Here is a 21,417-nt window from a genome sequence, read left to right as displayed (position 1 = left end):
AAGTGGATAGTAGAAAGAAAGTTGTGCGATCTGATTTGCTCAGAAGACCGCTGCTTTGTGCTTTTGTTCAGTTTAATATAGCTAATTTTGCTTGAGGATTTTTTTAGGGGCAAAGCTTCTTATGGTCTAGCCTTGTCCGTCCGGCGTTCGTGCTCACATCGATTGTCATCCCATCTGTCTTCTTAAAAAAGGAAAAAATATGTTTGCGTAGTCGACAGCATTCGAACCAGTGCGAGGAGACCCCAATGGATTTCCAGTCCATCTCCTTAACCACTCGGCCACGACTGCAGGACGAGTAGGGGCTCTGAGATGTGGTAGTAACTCAACAGCTGCGGATGTCATGGATTAAACGTTGCATGTAGCCGCTCAACGTCTATAAAGGAGAGGGCGCTGCGGTCAAATGCATATATAATCGCGTTAAACTTTGCACCATCAGCACCATCAAAATCAGCACCTTCAGCGCTACCTATGAACAAAATCAATATCGTCAGCACCACCAGAGCTTCGCCCCAATCAACATCATTCACCACGTGGAGATGCGGTCATTTATTATTAGTTATATACAAAACAAATGCTCATAGAAAGAAAGCATCGATGGATAAACAAACTGTAAATAAGAATATGTTTTTGGGATTGTTTTTTTTCTTGGGGGGGGGGAGAGGGGGAAAGGTTTGATTTAAATCTTCATAGTGAAACAGGTCTTATTTAAACAATGATTTAAGTCATGATTTAAATTCTAATTTAAATTATCATGATTTTTATTCTCCTCTTCGGCAACCTTATCTGTCGCGTGTTTCAGACCAAGCCATTTTGAGCGTCTCAGTCGGTAACTAAAAATGTCAGACCTTTTCATGGCGTTCAGGGTTTTCCTCCACGAGCAAGTCGCATATGTCCACTGGAATACGTGAGCGTGATCATCAATGACAACACAGTAAAGCGAAGAAAGTATTTTGTATCGCGCCGGCCAAGTATACTTTCTGTAGCTGAGCATTGACACGAAAACTCTAGGGTTTCACTATCAGCTGGTTTGTAGGCTTTGCACCGGGTACCGTTTATTTCAGCCATTTATATTGCGGCGAACGTGACTTTCCACCATGGCTTGTCCTTTTAATAAAATCAGAACGTCCCGTTAGTGCTTAGCAGAAACGTGAGTTGGCTAATCGAACAGGTTTAGAAAACCCAGCGGCTCGTTGAAAGGCGGCCAATGCTTTGGAAGAATTCCGAGCGACTAAGCGGGCATGAATGGCTGAGACAAATGTCTCCATCGAAGAAAGCGCAAATCGGAATCAATCCGAATGTGGAAACCTTGAAGACAGGGGTTTCCCCATAAATTTAAATTAAGGGGGGGGGGGGGGTCAAAATTTTTATGAAGGGGAGAAGGGGGGGGGGGAGAGGGAGGCATTGAGAATAGACGAGTTGTTGCAAATCAAGGGGGTGCCTTCAGAAAAACAAGGTTGTGGGTGTACACCGTCCTAAAGAGTGTTTGGGGAAATCACTGGTTGATGGATAACTGCTTAATTGTTGTGTTTATTTTTTTTCCTGGGAAAAGGGAGAACTCGATATAATTTGCCTTTTCTAATCTGCCGAAGGGTAGTTGCACTTCTGGTCACTCTTTGACATATTGTGTTTTGCGTACGCTAAATTCTCCCACAAAGAATGATATTATTTTTGTGCGTTAAATTGCTACGTGCTACAATTTATTTATTCATTGAAGATTCTGATGTTTGGCTAATTTTCGAGACATATTTGTACACGCATTACCAGCCATAAATTATAACAAATTCGAAGATAACCACGTCACATAATTTTATTCGTAAATACAGTACTAGCAGTATTGCTATAGTAAGCAGCTTTGAGCCAATGACGTTACACTTCTTCTTTTTTTCCTTGTGGTAATTCTTTCCTTCAGTTTATCAATTCTAGTGTTAATTTCACTTTTCAGATAGACGCGTTGTCACCCCTAAAGATATGCAAGTTTCGCTTTTAATTTATAAGCTGAGCGAAATATTTCTAACAAAATTTGTCAGAAAAGAAAGCTTTGTGCGTTTCGGAATTTGAAACTGTTTTAATAAAATTGAAAACATATAATTTCAGATCCGCATACACGTATTTTAATCCACCTCATAAAGAGGGATATAAGTAGGATTCCGTGTTCTCAGATAAATTGAATAAAATCCCAAAAGTACTTGCCGGTAAAATTTCTGGAAGTTGGGATTTATCAAAGGAAACCTTGAATTTTGAACCAAACATGGCAAAAAAAAACAACACGAAAACACGGTATTCTACAAATAAGTTTGGCCAGAGAACAAGATCAAGGATTTTGAAAGACTTCTCCAGTTTCCTTTTAAATCTCGGACTATTAAAAAAAGCGGTTCACCGTTTATCTCAGGTTTTGTTCGGAAAAACAGATCATTGTTATTTTGGGTCACGAAAGAAGTCATTGTTCTAGTTTTATTTTTTAACTTTTTAGAGGAATGCGGGATGTGTTTTTATAGCGGTGAAAACTATGATTATATGAGGGAGGAGAGCAGCTAAAGGCTATATGTCACCACTCCATCCCACGCAGCCGTAGTGTGTAGCGGTGAAATGGGATGGGGAGAAAACGAGCTTTCCAAAGTCTGCGTCAAGGATTTCAGTTATTTTGAGGTATCGACGTTGATTAAAACAACACTCGATTGCAAGTTTTGTTGTGGGATAGCTAATATTATCATTGATAAGGGTGTGGACGCCCAATTCAGCTGAAGAAGTAAATACGACAAAGGTGAGTTGTTATGAATTTAGGGCAGGTTTGTGTCCATGTAACATTATTTTTGTACTGAATTTTGAAAAAAATGTGTAGACAACAGAATTAACTTCCGAATTTCGGAGGATCTGGTATCCATCCCAAAAGAAACTCCGATAAACTCCAAAATTTTGGCAAAAAAAAAAAAAAAAAAAGACTTTAAACACATTTTCCGAATTTCACGAGAAATAAACTCCGAAAACACGGAACTCTACATATAAGTAGTAATCCGCGAGGGAGTCAAACTTTTCCTACGTGAGCACACCACCCTTCATTTATAACCACAGTCTAAGATATATGTTGTTTTTTTCGGTCTAAGATATATGTAGATGCGGAGACTGTGCGCGTTGCTGCTGCCAGAAAAGGCCCTCTCCTCGCCTTGGTTTCAACCGGCGCCACTAGTTGACTACCCGATGACAGGCTATAGTGGTTGCCTGCCGTAGGCGGCCCGGTTTCCCATGCTTCTCTATGGAAGACGTGCGTGTTTCCCAAGTCATTTTCTGGGTGTGCCGCGTCATGTAGAACTTTGCACTTGTGCTAGGCCTGTTTAGACACAGCTTCGTCATTGACCCTCTAGTTTGGTGCCTCAACGGCGGCAAAAACCGTTTTATAAATGCATTGAAGCGGAGAGATCTCTGGTGCTGTGTTCGAGCCCGAGTCCGTCAAGCTCAGACGAGACGCTCCGAGGGAGCAGAACGCGCACGCGCAGTAAGTGTCATGGCAACAAGACACTTTTTTTTTGTATTGTTTTTCGTTTATTCCCTCCCCCCCTGGTCGTCTCGCCGGCAGAGACGCTGTCGGAATAGACCAGTGTCCGAAATCCTAGCCCCCTGCGATAAAAATGAGAAATAATAATCTCAAACGCAGGCTTCGTAAAGAGAGGGGCTGCGCGTGAAACAAGATTTTTGCTCTTTACAGCGCTTTTGTCATCGGTGTTGTTCCTAAAGTTCGTAAAAAAACCTTGGTCTTTCAAAAAGCGCAGCCCCCCTACTGCGTCGTGGCGTCAGCATAAACAGACATGGCGGCGCCCATGGAACAGAGCAGACACTGGTCTATAGGCTACTCGGGCGCTCGCCATCGCCTCGCATGCGGCGGTCGCCCTGCAGTGTGTCCACACCTATCTTACACCGTGTTTACAACGCTCGCCCGCATTGCAAAGATTGCACCACAGACTCTCGCAACCCACACGCACGCGTATGCCCATGAAAAGATGCTTCAAACAACTAAAACTAAAACAATAAAAGCCGCCCTCTCTTTTTATAGCAGACACCCAGGTCCGGCTCTGGCTAATATATTCTCGACACCACCTACAACTTGCTACCGGATTTCGAGTTCCGAAATCGAAATCCACTCCGTTTCGCCGGCTCAAGGAGACCGCAGTTGAGTATATCCTCATCCACGGTTAACGTGTCCGAAACCGCGGTTGCATATGCGCTGCCGCTGTTGCGTATCCCCCGTCGCGGCTGCGTATTTGGCGCTGCCGGGTGATCGTTCGTCAGAGGCGGCCAGTGCAGGCTGATTATTTTTAAAGCATAAATCACTGCCGGTGACTTCTTTATTATTTTTTATTTGTGAGCGTCGATACATCATTTCGGCAATTGCGGTAAAATAAATAGGCGACGGCGCCGAAGACGAATGAACAGGATGGGGTTGGTTTTCACTTCTCACTGGCGGCAGTGGAACAGGTTTGGCACTTGCTCCAGCGTCCAAGATCTGTTGAAAGAGAGGGAAAGAAAAAGGTGATCGAACATAAATGTCGGCGCAGTACGGGTCAAAGTAAGACGCTCGAGCGTGGACGTACGCACTCGTGCCACGCGTTAAGATTAATTCCAGAGTGCGCTGGTTGGATCGACGTGTCGAAATGAGCGGCCCAAATTGCTGCGTCGAGCGTTTTTGTTTGAGCATTTCGAGTCAAGCGTTTTGAATCGAACCCTTCGAATTGAGCTGTTTCAATGACAGTTTCAAGGTGAGAGGTTCGCTTTAAGGAGGATCGAGATACCGGAAGAGGTCGGGGTTCAAACGTTTCCAATCGAGAGGTTTAAATTGAACCGCGGGTTCAGTCGAGTTTCAAATAGGGAGGCTAGAATTGAGCGGCCTTTGAAGTCGGAAGTATCGAATCCAGCAGGAAAAAAAAAATCGAGCACTTCGAATCGAGAGGTTCGTCTCGGCGGTTTCGAACTTGCGCGAATTGAAAACTTCTCGTCGAGCCGTTCAGATTGAGTTGTTGAGAATGGAGGGGAAACCGGATATATTTGCTTGTTGGAAGCCTCGATCACTCTGTATGTTTTGACATGAAACCTCCTGCGCATACGAATCTGCCATCATCTCTCACACGGCTCAACTTACATCTCAGTCATCGCTTGACTTCATTCGGCTCGATTTGGGATTTCGGCTAGTTGAACGATTGCCGAGAATACTCCTTTCGCAGCGATCTGTCTGCGTCTGCGTTCGCAAAGCTTTCCCGCGGCAATCCCCTCGCCCGATGGATCTTGCAATTTTCTTTGAAATGTCTCAATGTAAGCGATCTTGCGAATTACCATCTAATTTTGCCTTTCTCTGGGTATATATTAGATTGTATTTGCGTCTACCTCTGCTCGGCGTACATGTACGTGTTCGGTGTGGGTGATCAGGCGACACGTTTCTTGGCGTTTTCTGAACGTCTGAGCGACCTTGCTACCACACTTCCTTTTCGCCCTTTTACGCAAATGAAATTCCAGTCTCGGTATTACGTTGGTTACCAGGTAAGTATCTAATCCTACCATACCAAATAATTAGACGTTGAAAAAATAAAAACAGTCGCAAGAAAATCCTTTTGCAGTTCGAGCATATATTAGGGCCACATGTCCGCCCATCTTAAGTAGAGACGTGCGTATGTACAGGTGAGATCGAGAAAACAAAACCGGGTTTTTCTGCCCCCATAAATAAATTACGCGTCGCAGAGAGCTGAAACCCCGTGAGAATGTGACGCTAGCGGTGGTTATAAAACGCGAAAATTTGAGCGCATGTCATTACCTGTGTTAAAAGATACAAAAAAAAGGAATTTTCTATGAGCCGGTGTTTACCTATGTCTAATATTCGTCAAATTAAAATTTTGGATTATGGTCGCGTGTATTAATTATATCAGTGGAAAAAGTTGTCAGCAAAAAAGCGAACAATAGTTTCTTTCTAACGGGCACTTTTTATTTCACTAAAATAAATGTTACAGGTGTATACAATCTCAAATATTAGTATGATGTAAAATAGGCTCGGGTAAACGCCGGCTCGTAGATAATTTTTGTTTTTATTTTGCATCTTTTGATTCAGCTAACCTCTCAAAATTTTGCGTTTTATTACTACCACTAACATTATTTTCTCACGGAGTTTGAGCTCCCTGCAACACGTGACTTAATTCTGTGGGCAAAAACACAGGGTAACATTTTCTCGATCTCATCCTGTATATCTGCGACTATAAAATTCTGAATTAATTAAGCGTTGCTGCAGACATGTACCCATGCTTGAATTTTCTGGGTGTCTATTTTGTTAGGGTTTTTTCGTTTCTTTCTTCTGATGCACCACAGCACTGAAGCTTGCCCGTTTAGTTTAGTACGGTGTTATTATGCTCGAAGTTGCACTTTCGAGTGTGGTTGCTAGTCACAGATTTACGAGCACAACTCTAACAGCGGTGCACTCTGAAGATTACAGGTTGAGCCATACAAATGGCTCACCTGAACGTTTGAAAGACGAGATGTTAGGCTGTGTGCAAAGGTGGTGATTGGCGTTTCCATTATAAAAGACCAATATGACCTCAGCAATGCTACGACCGCTAACCTGGGGTCTTGAAGACACTCGCTTTGTTATTTCATGACATCCCCAGGCGGATATCATAGTCCTCCCTATTGAAGGCCCGCTTGCAATTTATATATACAACGAGTTTGAGCATCCAAAGGGTCATGTGACAGGCATTCCTAAATGTGTAAGGAGGCGAAACATATAATCAAAACTGAATGTACAACGATTCTAGGTACCGAACAAAATAGAGGATCCCACCGGGACGAAATTTCCAAGTTTAGATTTACCACGAAAGAGAAGGTTATATATACAGTTCAACGAAACAACATTTATGAAGACGGAAGAGACAGCTGAGGAGAAATATTTAGTGTGCCTTAAATTGTCCTGAAGTGCTAACCTGAATGTCCACCATTACGGCTTCTGTCTCGTTAGATGTTTGGCTTGTTGTACATTCCGTGTCTGAATATCCAAATCATGATTTCCAACAATGCAGTGCCCACTTTCGCCAAAGCAGCCCTCGAACTGCTGGAGGTGAACAGCATCGACCACCGATAAAGCAATGCCCTCTCTCAGTTGTTTGTTGTCGGCTATGCTGGAGAAGGATAGTGAAAATTTAGTGTTTCTAAAACAGCACTACTTTTCCTTAAATAAGAGTTTATATATATATATATATATATATATATATATATATATATATATATAATATATATATATATATATATATATATATATATATATATATATATATATATATATATATTAAGCAACTGAGCGTTAAAAGAACATATCGAAACTAAAATGAATAATGCATCCAGAATTTATTAACTTCTGGAGTTATATTGGTGTGTCTCTTAAAATGGTTACATAGTGATCCCATGCACGTCCGGAATATTTAATCTCTCTTTACGCTTGAATGTTAAAATGGGCAGAAAAGGCCGCTTTTTAGTGTACAGGAGTTCTTCGGAAGCTTACTCGGGCTCGCCAAAAAAAAATCATTTAGTTGTGTTGTCATTAAAAAAAATTTAAAAGAAGCCCTTGTCCCGCTAGTGGTACCATAAGCCATTATACAGCGTATAAGTGATAACATATTCCTGCGATGCGACCTCCTAGAAGTCTCAAGAGTGGTGACCGGCATTTCATTCAGGGACACGACATTTTCAGGGATTCCGCTTTGTAACACCCAGCAGGTTACTTCTCAAGTTCTTCCCGCCCACCTCGACTACTTTCGTGCTAACGTTATCTCACCTGCTTAGTGGAGGTACTTGGAACCGTAGCCACCGACTCCGTAGCTACCGACTCCGTAGCCTCCGACTCCGTAGCCATAGCTGGGTCCCAGGCTCACGGTCTTCGCCACAGCGGGCGCGGCGTAGGCAGCCACCGCGGGAGCAGCGTAGGTCACGGACTTGGTGACGGCTGGGGCAACGTACGTGGCGCCGTAGCCGCCGACGAGACCGCTGTAACCTCCCCCGTAACCGCCGAGGGCACCGTAGCCGCCGTAGCCGCCATAGCCTCCGAGACCTCCGTAACCGGCGAGACCGTGACCGTAGCCGTAGCCGGCAACGGCGGGTGCAGCGTAGGTGGCCACAGCTGGAGCGGCGTAAGAGACGGTCTTGGCAACGGCTGGCACGGCGTAGGCCCCGTAGCCGCCGTAGCCTCCAAGACCTCCGTAGCCACCGAGACCTCTGTAAGCGGCAACACCGTGACCGTAGCCGTAGCCTGCTACGGCGGGTGCTGCGTAGGTGGCCACAGCTGGAGCGGCGTAGGATACGGTCTTGGCGACGGCGGGGGCGGCGTAGGCTGCGTACGCTGGACTATGGTAGGTGGCGCCATAAGATACGGTCTTGGCAACGGCCGGGGCAGCAACCACGCCGTACCCGCCGTAGGGAGCGGCGTACGCGCCACCGTAGTGCGCGGCGGCGGGGGCAACGGCCACAGCCGGAGCGGCGTAGGTCGCTCCGTAGCTGGCCACGGGGGCAACGCCGTAGCCTCCGGCCAAGGCCGACGCCACCAGGGCGAGGAAGCCGACTGCGGACTGCAAGAACAAAGTGTAACGGTACAATTTTTTTCCGTGCTAAAAATTGTTGTGGTCAGTTTTTAATCTTATTGCGAGCCTCGGGGAACACAAAAATCTGCGCGAACGTTCACGTTTAGGCAGTTCTGAAGTGGTTGGGCTCCGGATGAGAAGATCGGCATTCAAGCGTAGACTTCTGGTGCACTGAAACGTGCATGTGCTTAGTGAATTTATCTATTTTACGTCTTCACATTCAGCGACGTAGACTCAAAAGTTAAAACATGTTTTGCGTGGTGTCGGGAGTTATCCTGAGACTAGGTTAAAATATTATAGGTTTCGAAATGGGAAAAGAGAGAAAATAGTTAAAAGCAACTCCTCGGCACGTTTTGCTTTCTTTGTTAAAGTACCAGGTTAGCTTTCATCGTGCTAAATTTTCATCAGCTCGCGTCTACTCCAGTCTTGATTCTTGTTTTCTTTTTGTGCCTGGTTACGGAGGTCTGTGCTATCAAACTGCAAGAGTTGTTCTTAATTTTTTTGTAAAAGCAAGAAAGTTGTTTTCAAGTCTGCATCCAGTTATGCGATGTCCTAGCTTTTCGACAGTATTGGTGCTTCTGATCAACGTGTCATTATAATCTATATCTAGCAATTAAAAAAAAACACAGATGAATACAAAGCTAAAATAAACTTGCAGTGGCATCAAATAAAACGTGCAGAAGGGGCATTTACTTAAATATGTTTTAAAAAGGTTAATCCATACGAAATTTAAAAAAAAATGTGGAGGAAATAATATTTTGTTCAATACGTTTTGCAAGGCTTACTAGAACGTGTTTGCCAAAGAAATCTGTCTCCTTTCAACATACTGAATAAAAATAAGCTAAAAAAAGACCTTTTAGATCCGCTGAAGACTCTGGCATCCCTGACCAGAGACCTGAACTCAACACGTAATCATCCCTGTTCTACCAGTTTATCAAAGTTTATCGTGTTCCTTTTATATATTCATTCATTTTCAATGCCGGCTCCATAGTATATCACGAAGATTCAGATAGTTGTCCGTCGAAGGTTTATAAGATGCCACGCCGTCCTTAAGACACACGCTGAACCATGCATGTTTTAGAAAAGTTAGTGTAGGTTCGGCCGTTAATCCGTGCTCGATGTGCCTCGATTTAATAAGTGGTCTGCGTTTGCTGTAAGACAGAAGAGCTCAGATCCGAACTCTAGGAGGCCAGTACTCACCAAGAATTGCATGTTGCTAGTGAAGAAGGTAAACGTCAAAATTGTCCAGTGGCAAGGATAAGAAAGTGAACTGCGCTACGAGCCTGTGCGATGCGATCTGCTGCAATTCTTCGAGCAACGGCGCTCTTTTATAAGCCCCCCTCTCAGAGCACCCCCCGTGGCCGTCTCCGGCGGAAAAAGGGCGAGCCCCTACCGTGACCCCCATGGGACCCGGGGCCCCTCCCCGCCAAGACAGTCCGTCTTGTTCGTCACATCTCTCGCGGTGTCTCGCGAGACGCCGCGAGAGACGAACCGCGGAGGAGAAAGGAACGGCAGCAAAAAGAGGTCAACCGGCGGGCGTGCCCCGCCGACCACCACCCGAACTCAACTCTCTCTTGCAAGAAGCATCTACCCTCGCCGGCCAGCAGACACAAAGAAAAACCGACCGACTCTCGCACCCTTGACCGATCCCTCCTCTATTTTTCTCAGAAGACGTTTCGGAAGTCCGTCTGCGCCCCTGTTCACCTTCCGCGCGTATACCAGGACCAACCATGTATGACGCCCGACAGTTCTCGCCGGGTAGACCTCTCGCCCTTTCTGCTTGTTCTCAAGCACCGCGGGCCCTTCGGATGCCAAAAGCAAACGCCAAGGTCCTCCGCAATCGCCAATTAACGGCAGCGAGTCGGGAACCGACTGCGAATTTGGCGTTGGCGTCGATGATTTGCTTCGAGTACACCGGAGCATTCGCCCCGCAGTACCGCAGCGCGGGATTTATGGCCACTGATGACGCCTAATATGTCCGGCTTTGTTGATCGTCGCGGGCCATGAAGAGTGGCGCGTTTTGTGTCGTTGCGGCACCTCCCCCCTTCTCGCCATAGCCGCGGATGTAGGCTAACCCTTGACGGCTGCCGGCTAACGGCGACGCCACTTCCAAGGGAGTTTAGTGTCTGTGTTCCGGCAGGGCCGAAGGACAGCAGCCCTGCCCCTGCAGAATGTCTCTGGTTGTTGGGACGACCACCGCTCTCCCATCGGCGTAATGGACATCTTTCCAGAACCACATTGTTCTTAACAACAAGAGATCTTATATCCCGCAGTTTTCCGAGGCTCCTCAAACTGATTGATGCATGGCGTCCATTCAGTTTGCTCTCGTTCCATATTTCTTTGGAAATATTGACTGGGTCCGTTATGAACGATGCTGCTGTCATTGTGTATTGGTTGACTTCTTATTTTGTCGTTTGTTCGGTTTGAAACTGAGCTTTTGGTTACTTTTGTTGTATGTCCCTTCCAGGACGCTAGTTTCTTTCGTGACGGTGAAGCACACCGGGAAGTCCTTGTCTTTATGATGGGAAGGGACGGTATTTGCTGGGTCGCTACCGCTCGCGCGAGAGACGTCGAGGTTTGTTATTTGAAGCAATCATCCATCCTCTGTGATGTTAAACCGATTATGCGCTCGCGGGGTAGTTGGGCGTTGTAGCCCCGAGGCGCCTTTTTTTTTTTCTTTTCCCTCTTGATGATCACTTACAGAAAGAGGATTAGTTGGTGAATACACACTCGCATGGAAGCCAACGTAATAAAATATCGGCAAAAATTACATTCAACGGTAAGAAGAAAGACGCGAAGATTACACGAATTACTAGAACGTTGAGCGCAATTAGCCTTACAGCGTTTTGTAAATGATGCCCAGGAGTATAGAGCGTCCACATGGGAGCTAGAAGAGTGTGGCTGCCGTTTGTGTGTATGATTAGGGTACCGGCTGATCGATCTTTGGGAAGCTAATACATCGGCCAAGAAAAGTGCAAACTCACTTTGTGTGGTGTGTATAAGAAACGATCTTTCAACTCACGGTTGCGGATAGAACTGAGCATCACGATTCCTGTCTATTCAAACGTAACCTAGAGAACATGACGGTCTTTCGATTAAGGAATGATGAGCTTTCCATACAGATTAAACCCACAGATGTCTGACTAAAAAGGTCATGTCTCCTAGGTTATTGGAAACTAAGTCTGTCTATCGTCGTTGCGGTCTTAAAGAACGCTAAACGTGGAAAGCTTCAAGCATCTCATTATAACCCCGCTGTTAATCAGATCACGTCATTCGCCAATACAAACGTCCGAGAATGAGTTACGAAGCGTTCAGTAACTATACATGTTGTAAGTATTATGCTGTCAGCAATTATGCAGACATCAATATCGTGGCTCATGCCACGGTTTGGTGAGGCGCACAGCACAACATGAAAGCCGCCTATCTGTTTCCGCAGCATAATTTTCCCAACTGTGAAAAAGTTTTTTTTAATTGAATAAAGCCTTTGCACTACCTGCGCTTTCAATTACATGCGCGGCACATATTCATTTTCAAAAATGTTTCAGCTAAAAACCTAAACTTATCAATATAAACGGTTCTTTTAAAAGAGGCTGCACGATGACATAATTTTGGTTTTACTATACCTCCAGGGAAGCTCTCTGATTTCTCTGTCTATCAGAAAACAGACATCGTCCGTTCGGTTAGGCTGTCGGACGGCGTCATTCGCCCACAATTTTTTTTTAGATCGTTTTAGTTTTGGTAGCTGTAAGATTTGAATATTTAAACACATCTTACCCTATCCTCTGCCGCTGGCGGGTTTGGTCGTCGAATGTGTTAACGCACCGCAGCCCTCTGCACTTGGAGCGAAACCTCGCTCTGAGTTCTCCTAATAATATTTGGTTTTGATCCCCACTATATCCAAGTTCAATATGGATAAAGATCGCACCGGCGTAACGTGCACCAAACAGCATCACTACTGCGTGGTGCACGTCAAGGACCTCAGGTTCGCGGTGGTATAGTGCTCTCGCTAAATATCCCGCTTAGAGCGGAGACTACACACGCCAATTGGGTCTGACTAATTAGTACTTTGACGGTTCGAAAAATACATACAACGGAATCACAACCTTCTGGCATTACATTGTAACATTGTCGGAAGGAAGGAAGTAATAACAGAGGGGGAGACAGAAAGGTAAACGTTAACTGTACCGCTTTACTCTGTGCCGGAATTATACACTATCGAAGCCTTCGGCCATGCCGAATCTCATCTTGCGGAGCACAAAAGACTGTTTATTCTTCTTACCTCTGACCAATTATTAACACTTAGAAGAAAAAAATAATGCTACCAACAAACTCCTCTTACTCCACATGACATCATAACAATAGGAAGTAGCCAGCTAGCTCAGTCATTGGGCCAATGCCCGACGACGAGCGTCCGATCGACGTCTTTGCTGGACACGAGGCTTAGCGAAACGCTGACACGGCGCTCTCTTCTAATCTGTGTCTGCGTCCGTTCTCGCAGTGATGACGTCGTAATGCTGGTGCACGGATCGGGATTTTTCTAAGCGGTGTTGGCCCGATACCCTGTACGTAGTACTTCTCTTCCTGTTCCTTCTTCCGCGGCAAAGCAGAAATTCCCACGTCGACCGCCTCGCCGCATACTCTCGTTGAGGTTCGGCGTGTTCGCCACACTGAGGCGAGTCTGCTATTCACTAAGGATAACGTTTTGCGCAGACTTTGTCTTCTAGGTGCAAGTAGCACGCCTTGCCTGCTCAAGCGGGGTATAGGTTGTGCCTCGAGGGCACGGTGATCAACACGGATCTGTTTACGTAAAGTAACCTAGCATCCATCGATAACAGCTTTGACGGTGCAAAACGGAGCTTACGATACGTAAAGTGACCTAACGTCCATCAATAACAGCTTTGGCGGTGCAAAATGCAGACTGCGAAATCGCGTTGTCGGCACTCCCTCAAACAGCAATGTATACGTCTACCCGACAAGAGAATAATCCCTATACTCCATCTCGGGAGATCCGCGACGGCGTCGTGAGCAGTACGACCTCGAACGCGTATCGCTTTGCAACGTATTTTTACGGCGACAATGCTTGCCGAAGCAAAGCGTTTCGTAAAGCTACATGTCCTCACGCTTAATGTGTGACATAAGTATAAGTATACCCGTGTCGTTCCTTGAACCGACTGCTTATTTCGCGTTCGTACCTTAACGTAACATCTGGTGCAAGGTGAATGGATGGACAAGTAAAACAAAAAGTGCGGCCGAACCCTCTGAATCAGGCGGCAGCCTGCGCTACGTTGCGGATTATGAGCTAACTAATTCCGTGTGCCTATCAATACCGGCATCTCAACGCACAAACATGTTTGTTTTCTTTTTCGTTGACGAAATGTTTTATTTTGACAAAGAAAAAAGTACAGGTGTCCCAAAAAGAAATGTACGGTGTTTTTTTACCGTCAAAAATAAAATATGCGTCGCCGAACGCTCATTCGCCGCCCAAATGTATCACTAAAGGTCCGAACCAGACTCCAGAGTTTCAGCACTAACCGATATCTTTTTCAAAAGTTATGAGGGATTTTTAAAAAAATTCAATGGACTGGCCCCTTTTCGCCCATTTTCGGTTTCTGGCGCCGTAGAACTCCATGCACTCGAGAGCTCCGACGGCCGCCATTTTTCCATTAAAATTTTCAGAAAATCCTTTTTAACTTTTTAATAAGTACTGAAACTCTGACCTCTTGTTCCGACCTCTAGCGCTACATTTGGGGTGTGGAATGAGCATTCGGCAAGGCGTAGTTTATTTTTTCGGAGCAAAAATATACGTAAATGTTTTTTGGGGTACACCATGTACAAAAACTGTGGAAGGTACACTGCATGTCTGAATCTCTGAAACGGCCCGTGATTGCATACACCATACTTTCATAGCTATTCTCTAAAACACAGACTTACGCCGGGCCAGAGGAATCGAGAGACTTTAAGCATATCGGGACGCCGCACTCCAAAAACAGCAAGCTGTTGAGCTTACTTCAAAAGTCGCTTCACTTTCGGACAAAATCCGTTGAATAGTTTGGGGCAGTTTAAAAGACGCAGCGCGGCTTGGCTTAAAAAAATATTTCACGCGTCTAGCGTGTCGTAGTTCGTTCTTAGGCTTTCTTACCGGTTAATAACGTAATCTCATTGACATCAAGGAGATAATAAGGAGCTTGGGAGAGATCGCGCTACTAAAGCCGACCGGCTACTATACTTTAAAAAATCTGGAGCGGCTACTTTACCAGCTAACCACTTGGGAGAGTCAATATACCCTTTTCATAAGTCCATCGGGCAACATTGGCAGTCGCCATTGCTTGGATTTCGGCTAGGTGGCGCAAGCTATCGCCAGTTGCAAAGGGTATAGCCATTAACACCCGTCCATGCATCCAATGGACACGAAGCGCGTGATTGGATCCGAGTTCACGCCGAATGCTGACGCAGGCCTCGTGACCAATACGTACTCGGAGTATGTGAGCAACCAATGGCGGAGCGGCGTTGGCGCTGTCTTTGGAAAATGGTATATTGCTGCTATGTGCGGAGGGAAGTCAGCGAATGGGGCGCTAATAATATATATAGGCATAAAAAAAAACAGTCTGCTCCGTGACACTGATTCAGTCTTATATACGTTACCCGAAGAAAAAAAAAGTAATGAATTGCATTTACAAAATTATTCGTGCTTAAAAAGAATTCGATTATATTACTCGATTAATCGAGAAGTCGAGTGAAAATGGCACATCGCTCGAAAAATGAAACCGTTATACTTTTCAGCTTATACTTTAGATTTCCGAAACGATCAAAGTTTTTTTGTCGGTTTGAAAACGGGTTGTTCGTTGCTGTTCAATAATGGATTAAGATCACCGAAGTATGAACCACTCATCTTTTTATTTCGCAAGTTTTTTTTTTTTGTTTTTTTTTTACTGATTGTACTTTTGTCGGAAATTTGGTCTGAGGATTCTTTAGCGGGAAAGTCGCAAAAACAAAGGATGCCATTAAAAAAAAAAGTAGTGAAAACAAAGAGTAACGGGTGCAGTGATTTCAGTGCTTTGAACAATATTCGATTTACTCTGGTGATTACTTCCTTATAAATGAGTTCAAATGATCGCAAAATAACTCTAAATAGTAATCGATTACGAGTAATTCGAATATTTGTAATGGGTGTCGTACGATTCTGGACTTCGCTGTACCAGCGCAAATTATTGCTTTTTTTTTTTTTAGGTTCAAACAAAACTTTTAGCTTTGTCGCTCCACCAGGCCTCTCCGCAAAACGAAGCGAATGACTCTCGCGAGACTTTATAGTCGCTGCAGTCACACTGCTAACGCGTCATTAAAAGACAGTCTGTAGCCACTGCCTGAGGTGCGTATCTTCCTTGTATGCAATGCCGGTCCTGTCACATTGATCCTTCGAAGACTGTCTGTACACACGTTAGAAGCCTACGCGCGCATGATGGAAACAGATGCTTCCAGGCTGCTTGAGGCGAGTCCACAGACGATTCTGGCATGATGTCTCCAGGGAACACGATGTATCTTCCGTATACGATGTACGGGCAGAGTGTGACGGCGCCTTTAAGGGAAAGTATAGAGGCTTCAGGTTTCTCAGATTGTGTGGTTCCCTGGAGAACCCACTCAAGTGTCTACATGTGCTCTGAATTCCGGACTGGCTGCAGAACCGGAGATCAAACGTCTGTTTTTTTGTCGCTTCCAAAGATGGCAAAGGAAAACAAAACGCTACCGCTCCTCGTGTATAGTCGCCAAATACATTTGTTAGGACGCGAGCTTATGCGAAGTTGGAGACGGTCTCCGACGTTTTGTTGTTGCCTCGTTCTGTCGTTCCAGGTCCGGGTGCCGACTTCCACGTCATTTTTTTTTGTCCAGGTTATATGTCGGGAGGTTTCACTCCTTTTTTTTTTATTTCAAGCTGGCAAGGGAGCCAGCTGGAACCAAGTTCCCAGGCCTTGACGGGGTAAGCTCGAGGTCGGTGTCGACGCGGGCTATCGGAGAGAGAGAGCCAGCGTTGGCGGCGAGAATACGAAAGCCGCTTGCTTAAAACGTGCACGCTCCCACCGGGAACGGAAACTGGCCGCTCCGTATAACTGGGGTTGTTCCGTTACCTGGGCGCCTCTGCGCAGTTCACAATCGTAAACGCTGTTGTTTTTCGCGTGGGGTGGCCTGGTAAAGGATGGAGTGACCTAGAACTCGAGAGGATCGTTGTGACCCCTCAAGTCCAGTTGTAAAGCGGCATTCGCACCAAGGAGAAATTCGTGGAAGGATGCACCTGACGTCCAGAGGCAGACTCCCTTAACTTTGTCGTTCGCACGGACGAGGCGCTGGTGGCAGAGGTGCGGGTGGAGAGTTTTTGTAGGTCGTTCTCGCCGTCCCACCACGCTCTCCGGAACCCGCTAGAGGATCTGGAAGTCTGCAGACGAGGCTAGCGGCGCGCATGCGCAGTAGTGGAGTCTCCGTTATCAAAAGCGTAGCCGAAGAAGGAAAAAGGTCTGCGAAAACCTTATATACTACTACCTTTCACGACAACTTGGTTAACTGTGAAGGCTGCGGCCCGCACAACCCAATAACAGCGTCGGAGCGATCGCAAGTGACACCAGGTGATGGGAGCGTTTGTGTCCCTGCGCCAAATACGAGGCCCGGAAGAACCAGCTGTCGTCTGCTGGTCAAGGGTCGTCTGCTGCGGAATCAACTTGAATGAACGTCTACTGCCGCAACATTATCATCCGCTATAGTAGAGAGCTCTTCGGGAACAATTCATGAGACAGCCATATACGCTCAATTTACCCCTGAATCTGTGGTGGGTGCTAATGTCACAGGGCGAAGTTTTGAGCGGAAGCAGTCAACCAGACAGGGTCTGTGATCGTTTCAACATCGCTTAAAAGCCACGTTAGTTTCGGAAAAGTGTTGATCCGGATTAATTATCGTTGGAAAAAAACACGTCTTCGTCTTCCTTCCGTGTCGTGTAGCGTAGTGTCGATAGAGATGCAATCGCGCGAGTTCGATTGCCAAAAAAGAAGCCTATACGCCTCGCAAGTGGGCTCATTTTCGTCTTCTGCGCACGAGAAAGGAAGTAGCGGTGACGTGAGAACGCCGAGCCCTGATTGGCTGTTCGCGACCCCCTATCTGAGCGTCGTCTGCTCCTTGGCAACGTCGTCTGCTCGCAACGTCGTCTGCGTCTGTCTTACCTTTACTGCGACTTTCGGAAGTCGAGCAAGCTCGACTTCGCCTTTCAGAGAGGGCAGACGAAATAACTCGAGCGGTACGTTGTTTTTGTCTAACAAATAGCAGACGCGCATCAAGGAGGGAAGTCAAAGGTCTCACTCCATGGCGAGGTGTCCTAAGGTGCCGAGGTTTGTTTGCTAAAAACCGAGAGTGCGCGTGTTAGTCTCCGCAAGTTCCCTCCCAAATACTGTTTCCCTCTTTTCGTGTGCGGCGAGACTCCTCACTCTTTAACGGCGTCGGCGGGTTGGCGCAGTCAAGGCTGAATTCCATGGAGCGAATTATGCGGCGAGTAACTGACGAACGCCGCCCGACGGCACGCTCGCTTTGCGCGCGATGTAGCGCCCACTATGCTGATGCCACGCGCACAGCAAATGCCGCCTGGCAAAATTCGTCAATTATTCGCAGAATATTCGTCCCATGGAGTCAGCCTTTAACGTCGTCTGCTTTACGTCTGCTGGTCAAAGCGATGGCTGCTTTACCTTTCCTGCGTCTGTCGGAGATTCACCGCTTTTTCACCGGCGAGAGTCACCGTTGCCTCGGAAAACAAGGAGATGACAAGAGGAAGAGATTGACCCCTTAATCTAAAATTGAGGTCAGCGATCAAAGTATAACACGGGAAGGGTTCACGAGGGTCGCGCGGGCATATTCCATTCAGCACGCCAGCCGGTCGTGGGCAGACGGTCGCCGAGTCGGAGTGCCTGCTAGGCCTTTCTGCCGAGCTCGCTTGGTCGTTGTCGGTGGAATCGTTGCCGTTGGAGCTTTTCCCGGTTGTTTGTGGATCCAGCGTTCTTGTTCGTCCTGGTCTGTTTCAAGTACTTTTTACTTTTTTCTTGTTTCTTGAAGTCGGGAAGCGTGAGAAGCGACCGTAGAAAAATAAACGTCCGTTGGTCGTCGCGACCGCGACGCTGTTGGCCATGCTGATTTGATCGTAAGAAGTGCGTAAGACAGCTTCTGAGCTGTCGTATGATTTCGTTGTAACCTGCGCAAAACTTACGAAAATTTCGTTTCGTGAATATGAATTTGTTCTCAAGTTTTGTCTAACGCATATTTTTGGCGTAAGATCGTTTCGTGAATCTGGCCTCTGCACTTCCGAAAGTCGCAGGAAAGGTAAGACAGACGCAGACGACGTTGCAAAGAAGCAGACGACGCTCAGATAGGGGGTCGCGATCAGCCAATCAGGGCTCGGCGTTCTGACGTCACCGCTACCCCCCTCCGCAAAAAGCAGACGAACTTGCCCTCCGCATAGAACTACTTTTTGTAGCGGACAGCCCTGCTGCTGTGGCGGTAACGAGGCCTCCGTGGCTTGAACCATGAAGTGTTTTCGTGTGCCTCGCTCCGAGGGCCGTATTGGGTCACGGGTTGCCGCAGCCTCCGTATAGTTCGCCAAGTTATCGTGAAACGGAGTATAGCGTGAGCAGATCGTGTAGAGCTGTTTACACTCCAATTAACACCACCGCGGATTAATTTAGCGCTTCTCTACACTCGACAGCGAAGTACTTAGCGGCAAAAATCCCGAATAAAGCAAAATAGAGCCTCCACCAAACCGGGATCGTGTGTATCGCCAGAGCAGTCCTATACTGCCCATGGAGCTGACTGACATCACCGCACCGCCTCGGGAAAAAGTCAGGTGATGCTCGCTCTGCAGTGACCTCTGTCGGCCTGTTTGAGTACTTTGTGCGAATCCCGGTTGCTTCGCAACTGTATAGCCGCAGTCTCGTACCACCAAGATACCGTACAAAAGACAGTCTGCAAACAGTAAGGAGTTTTAGAGACCCGTTTTTGCACATCCTATAGGGTATACGAAGGGCCCTCCGGTACCAGCTGCGCATGTGTGAGTCTTCTGCGGTAGCGCATGCGCAGTTCGTACCGGAGGGCACATCGTATACCGCGTCGGATGTGCAAAAACCGTTCCCTAAAACTCTCTAGTGTGTGAGGCGTGTTTCGTTCTCGTGTAGGAAGTCACATTGGTTGCATCATCAAAGCATGATGATTAAATCGCGCTTTGAACATGCTTTGAGGCGTGTTCGCAGATAAGTATGTCGTCACATCTGCAGAGAAACTCCGTGTGTTTTTTGTATGATGTGTGAGCACCGTTACTGCTGCTTAAAGCTGTGCGCGTGTAAGCATATATATATATATATATATATATATATATATATATATATATATATATATCAAACAAACGGCTAAGGTTTCCAACTTTTTGTGGAAACAAATTCCATCACTGTCGTCGGTTTGTACGTGGGTCGGGTTGCCTGATTGTTGTGACTTCGTGATTTCGAGCGCTAAACGCTCCCGTAAGCAGATATAAGAACTCTACGTTTATACTTCGTTTCTTCCCTTTTTTTGTGCATTAAAATGACACGTGAATTAAAGATGTCGACCATCCGCGCTTTGTCCCATTTTATCTGATATCACCCTTATTGAAATATAGACGACTGTGAGGCAATATAGACATATATAAGAACTTGTAACATCATGCAAAGACCTATATTCGCGTTATACGTAGAATTGTACAAAATCTTATATGATTATTTGAAAATTTTTTCGTGCATTTTCTTCTTTATTCAATTCGCGAAACGTTAAAGAAACACTTTATTCAATTCGCGAAACGTTAAAGAAAGACTTCTTTATTCGCGAAACGTTAAAGAAACACTTTATTTTTCTTTGGTAATAACGATCCTTGATTACGCGTGCGTTGTGTGGGACCCTTATCACGACTTCCTTATCAATAAACTAGAAAAAATTCAAAATCAGGCCGCGTGTTTTGTACTGAACAACTATGACCCTTATGCTAGTGTTACAGATATGAAAGCCATGCTGGGATGGGAAACACTCGAATGTAGACGAAAAAAACTAAGACTAAAATTTTTCCACCGTGTCTTTCACAACAAAACAGGAATTGATAAAGCCACTTATCTTATGGAGCCATCCTACGTTTCTACCCGTTGTGATAATTCTAAAAAAATTGCTGTTCCCACTTACAGGACTGACAGTTTTGCGAATTCCTTTTTTGTCAAAACCGCGAGAGAGTGGAACGATCTCCCGGAAGATGTTGTGTCCATCGATGATAATGACGTTTTCTTTTTCCATTTGTTATAATGTTTTCTAAAACCCCCCTACAATAATGCCCACAGGGCGATGTAGGTACAATGTAAATAAAAATAAATAAATAAAATAGGGTTATCCTTTTCTTCTTTTTTTGTTTCTGTCATAGTGGTGGACTCCGCGTACGCAAGACCCAATCCTTCCGTAAGATTGCAAATCGCAACAAATGGAATCGAAACCCGAGCGGTCTCGCAACCTCCGCGGATGTCACGTCCCCCCGCCTCGTTGGGTGCGGCCCAAAGTCACTCTTCCGATTTCATTGTTTCGTCTCAGTTCCGACTCCTTACGGGATTGTGTTGCGAGCTTCGATGCACTAAGCGCGAGCCTGCATATTCAACAACCCCGCTCGTTCGCGTCGTCTGAATGCGACTCAAGAACGAAGCCGGGACGGGGAGAGGAAATCAAGATATGCGTAAAACCTTCTTAGGGGGATCCCGCTCCAGGCCGATACCATTTAGAAGTGGAGGCCTTTGCGTAT

General features: G+C 46.0%; 1 protein-coding gene across 1 annotated transcript; it reads right to left on the bottom strand.

The window, feature by feature from the left end:
- Positions 1 to 7,593: 7,593 nt before the first annotated feature.
- On the bottom strand, positions 7,594 to 9,806 carry LOC115320644 (cuticle protein 64). The gene is made up of 4 exons (XM_042294751.1): positions 9,795 to 9,806; positions 8,069 to 8,582; positions 7,848 to 8,011; positions 7,594 to 7,656 (listed from the first exon to the last, which is right to left on the bottom strand). The coding sequence occupies exons 1-4, from the start codon at positions 9,804 to 9,806 to the stop codon at positions 7,594 to 7,596; spliced, it is 753 nt and encodes a 250-aa protein (XP_042150685.1).
- Between the last annotated feature and the right edge of the window lie 11,611 nt (positions 9,807 to 21,417).

This window comes from Ixodes scapularis, unplaced genomic scaffold (genome assembly GCF_016920785.2).
Source record: "Ixodes scapularis isolate PalLabHiFi unplaced genomic scaffold, ASM1692078v2 PGA_scaffold6__148_contigs__length_123643588, whole genome shotgun sequence".
Lineage (NCBI taxonomy): Eukaryota > Metazoa > Arthropoda > Arachnida > Ixodida > Ixodidae > Ixodes > Ixodes scapularis.
Note: the sequence above shows the minus strand (reverse complement) of the source record. Positions and strands in the feature narration are given on the sequence as shown.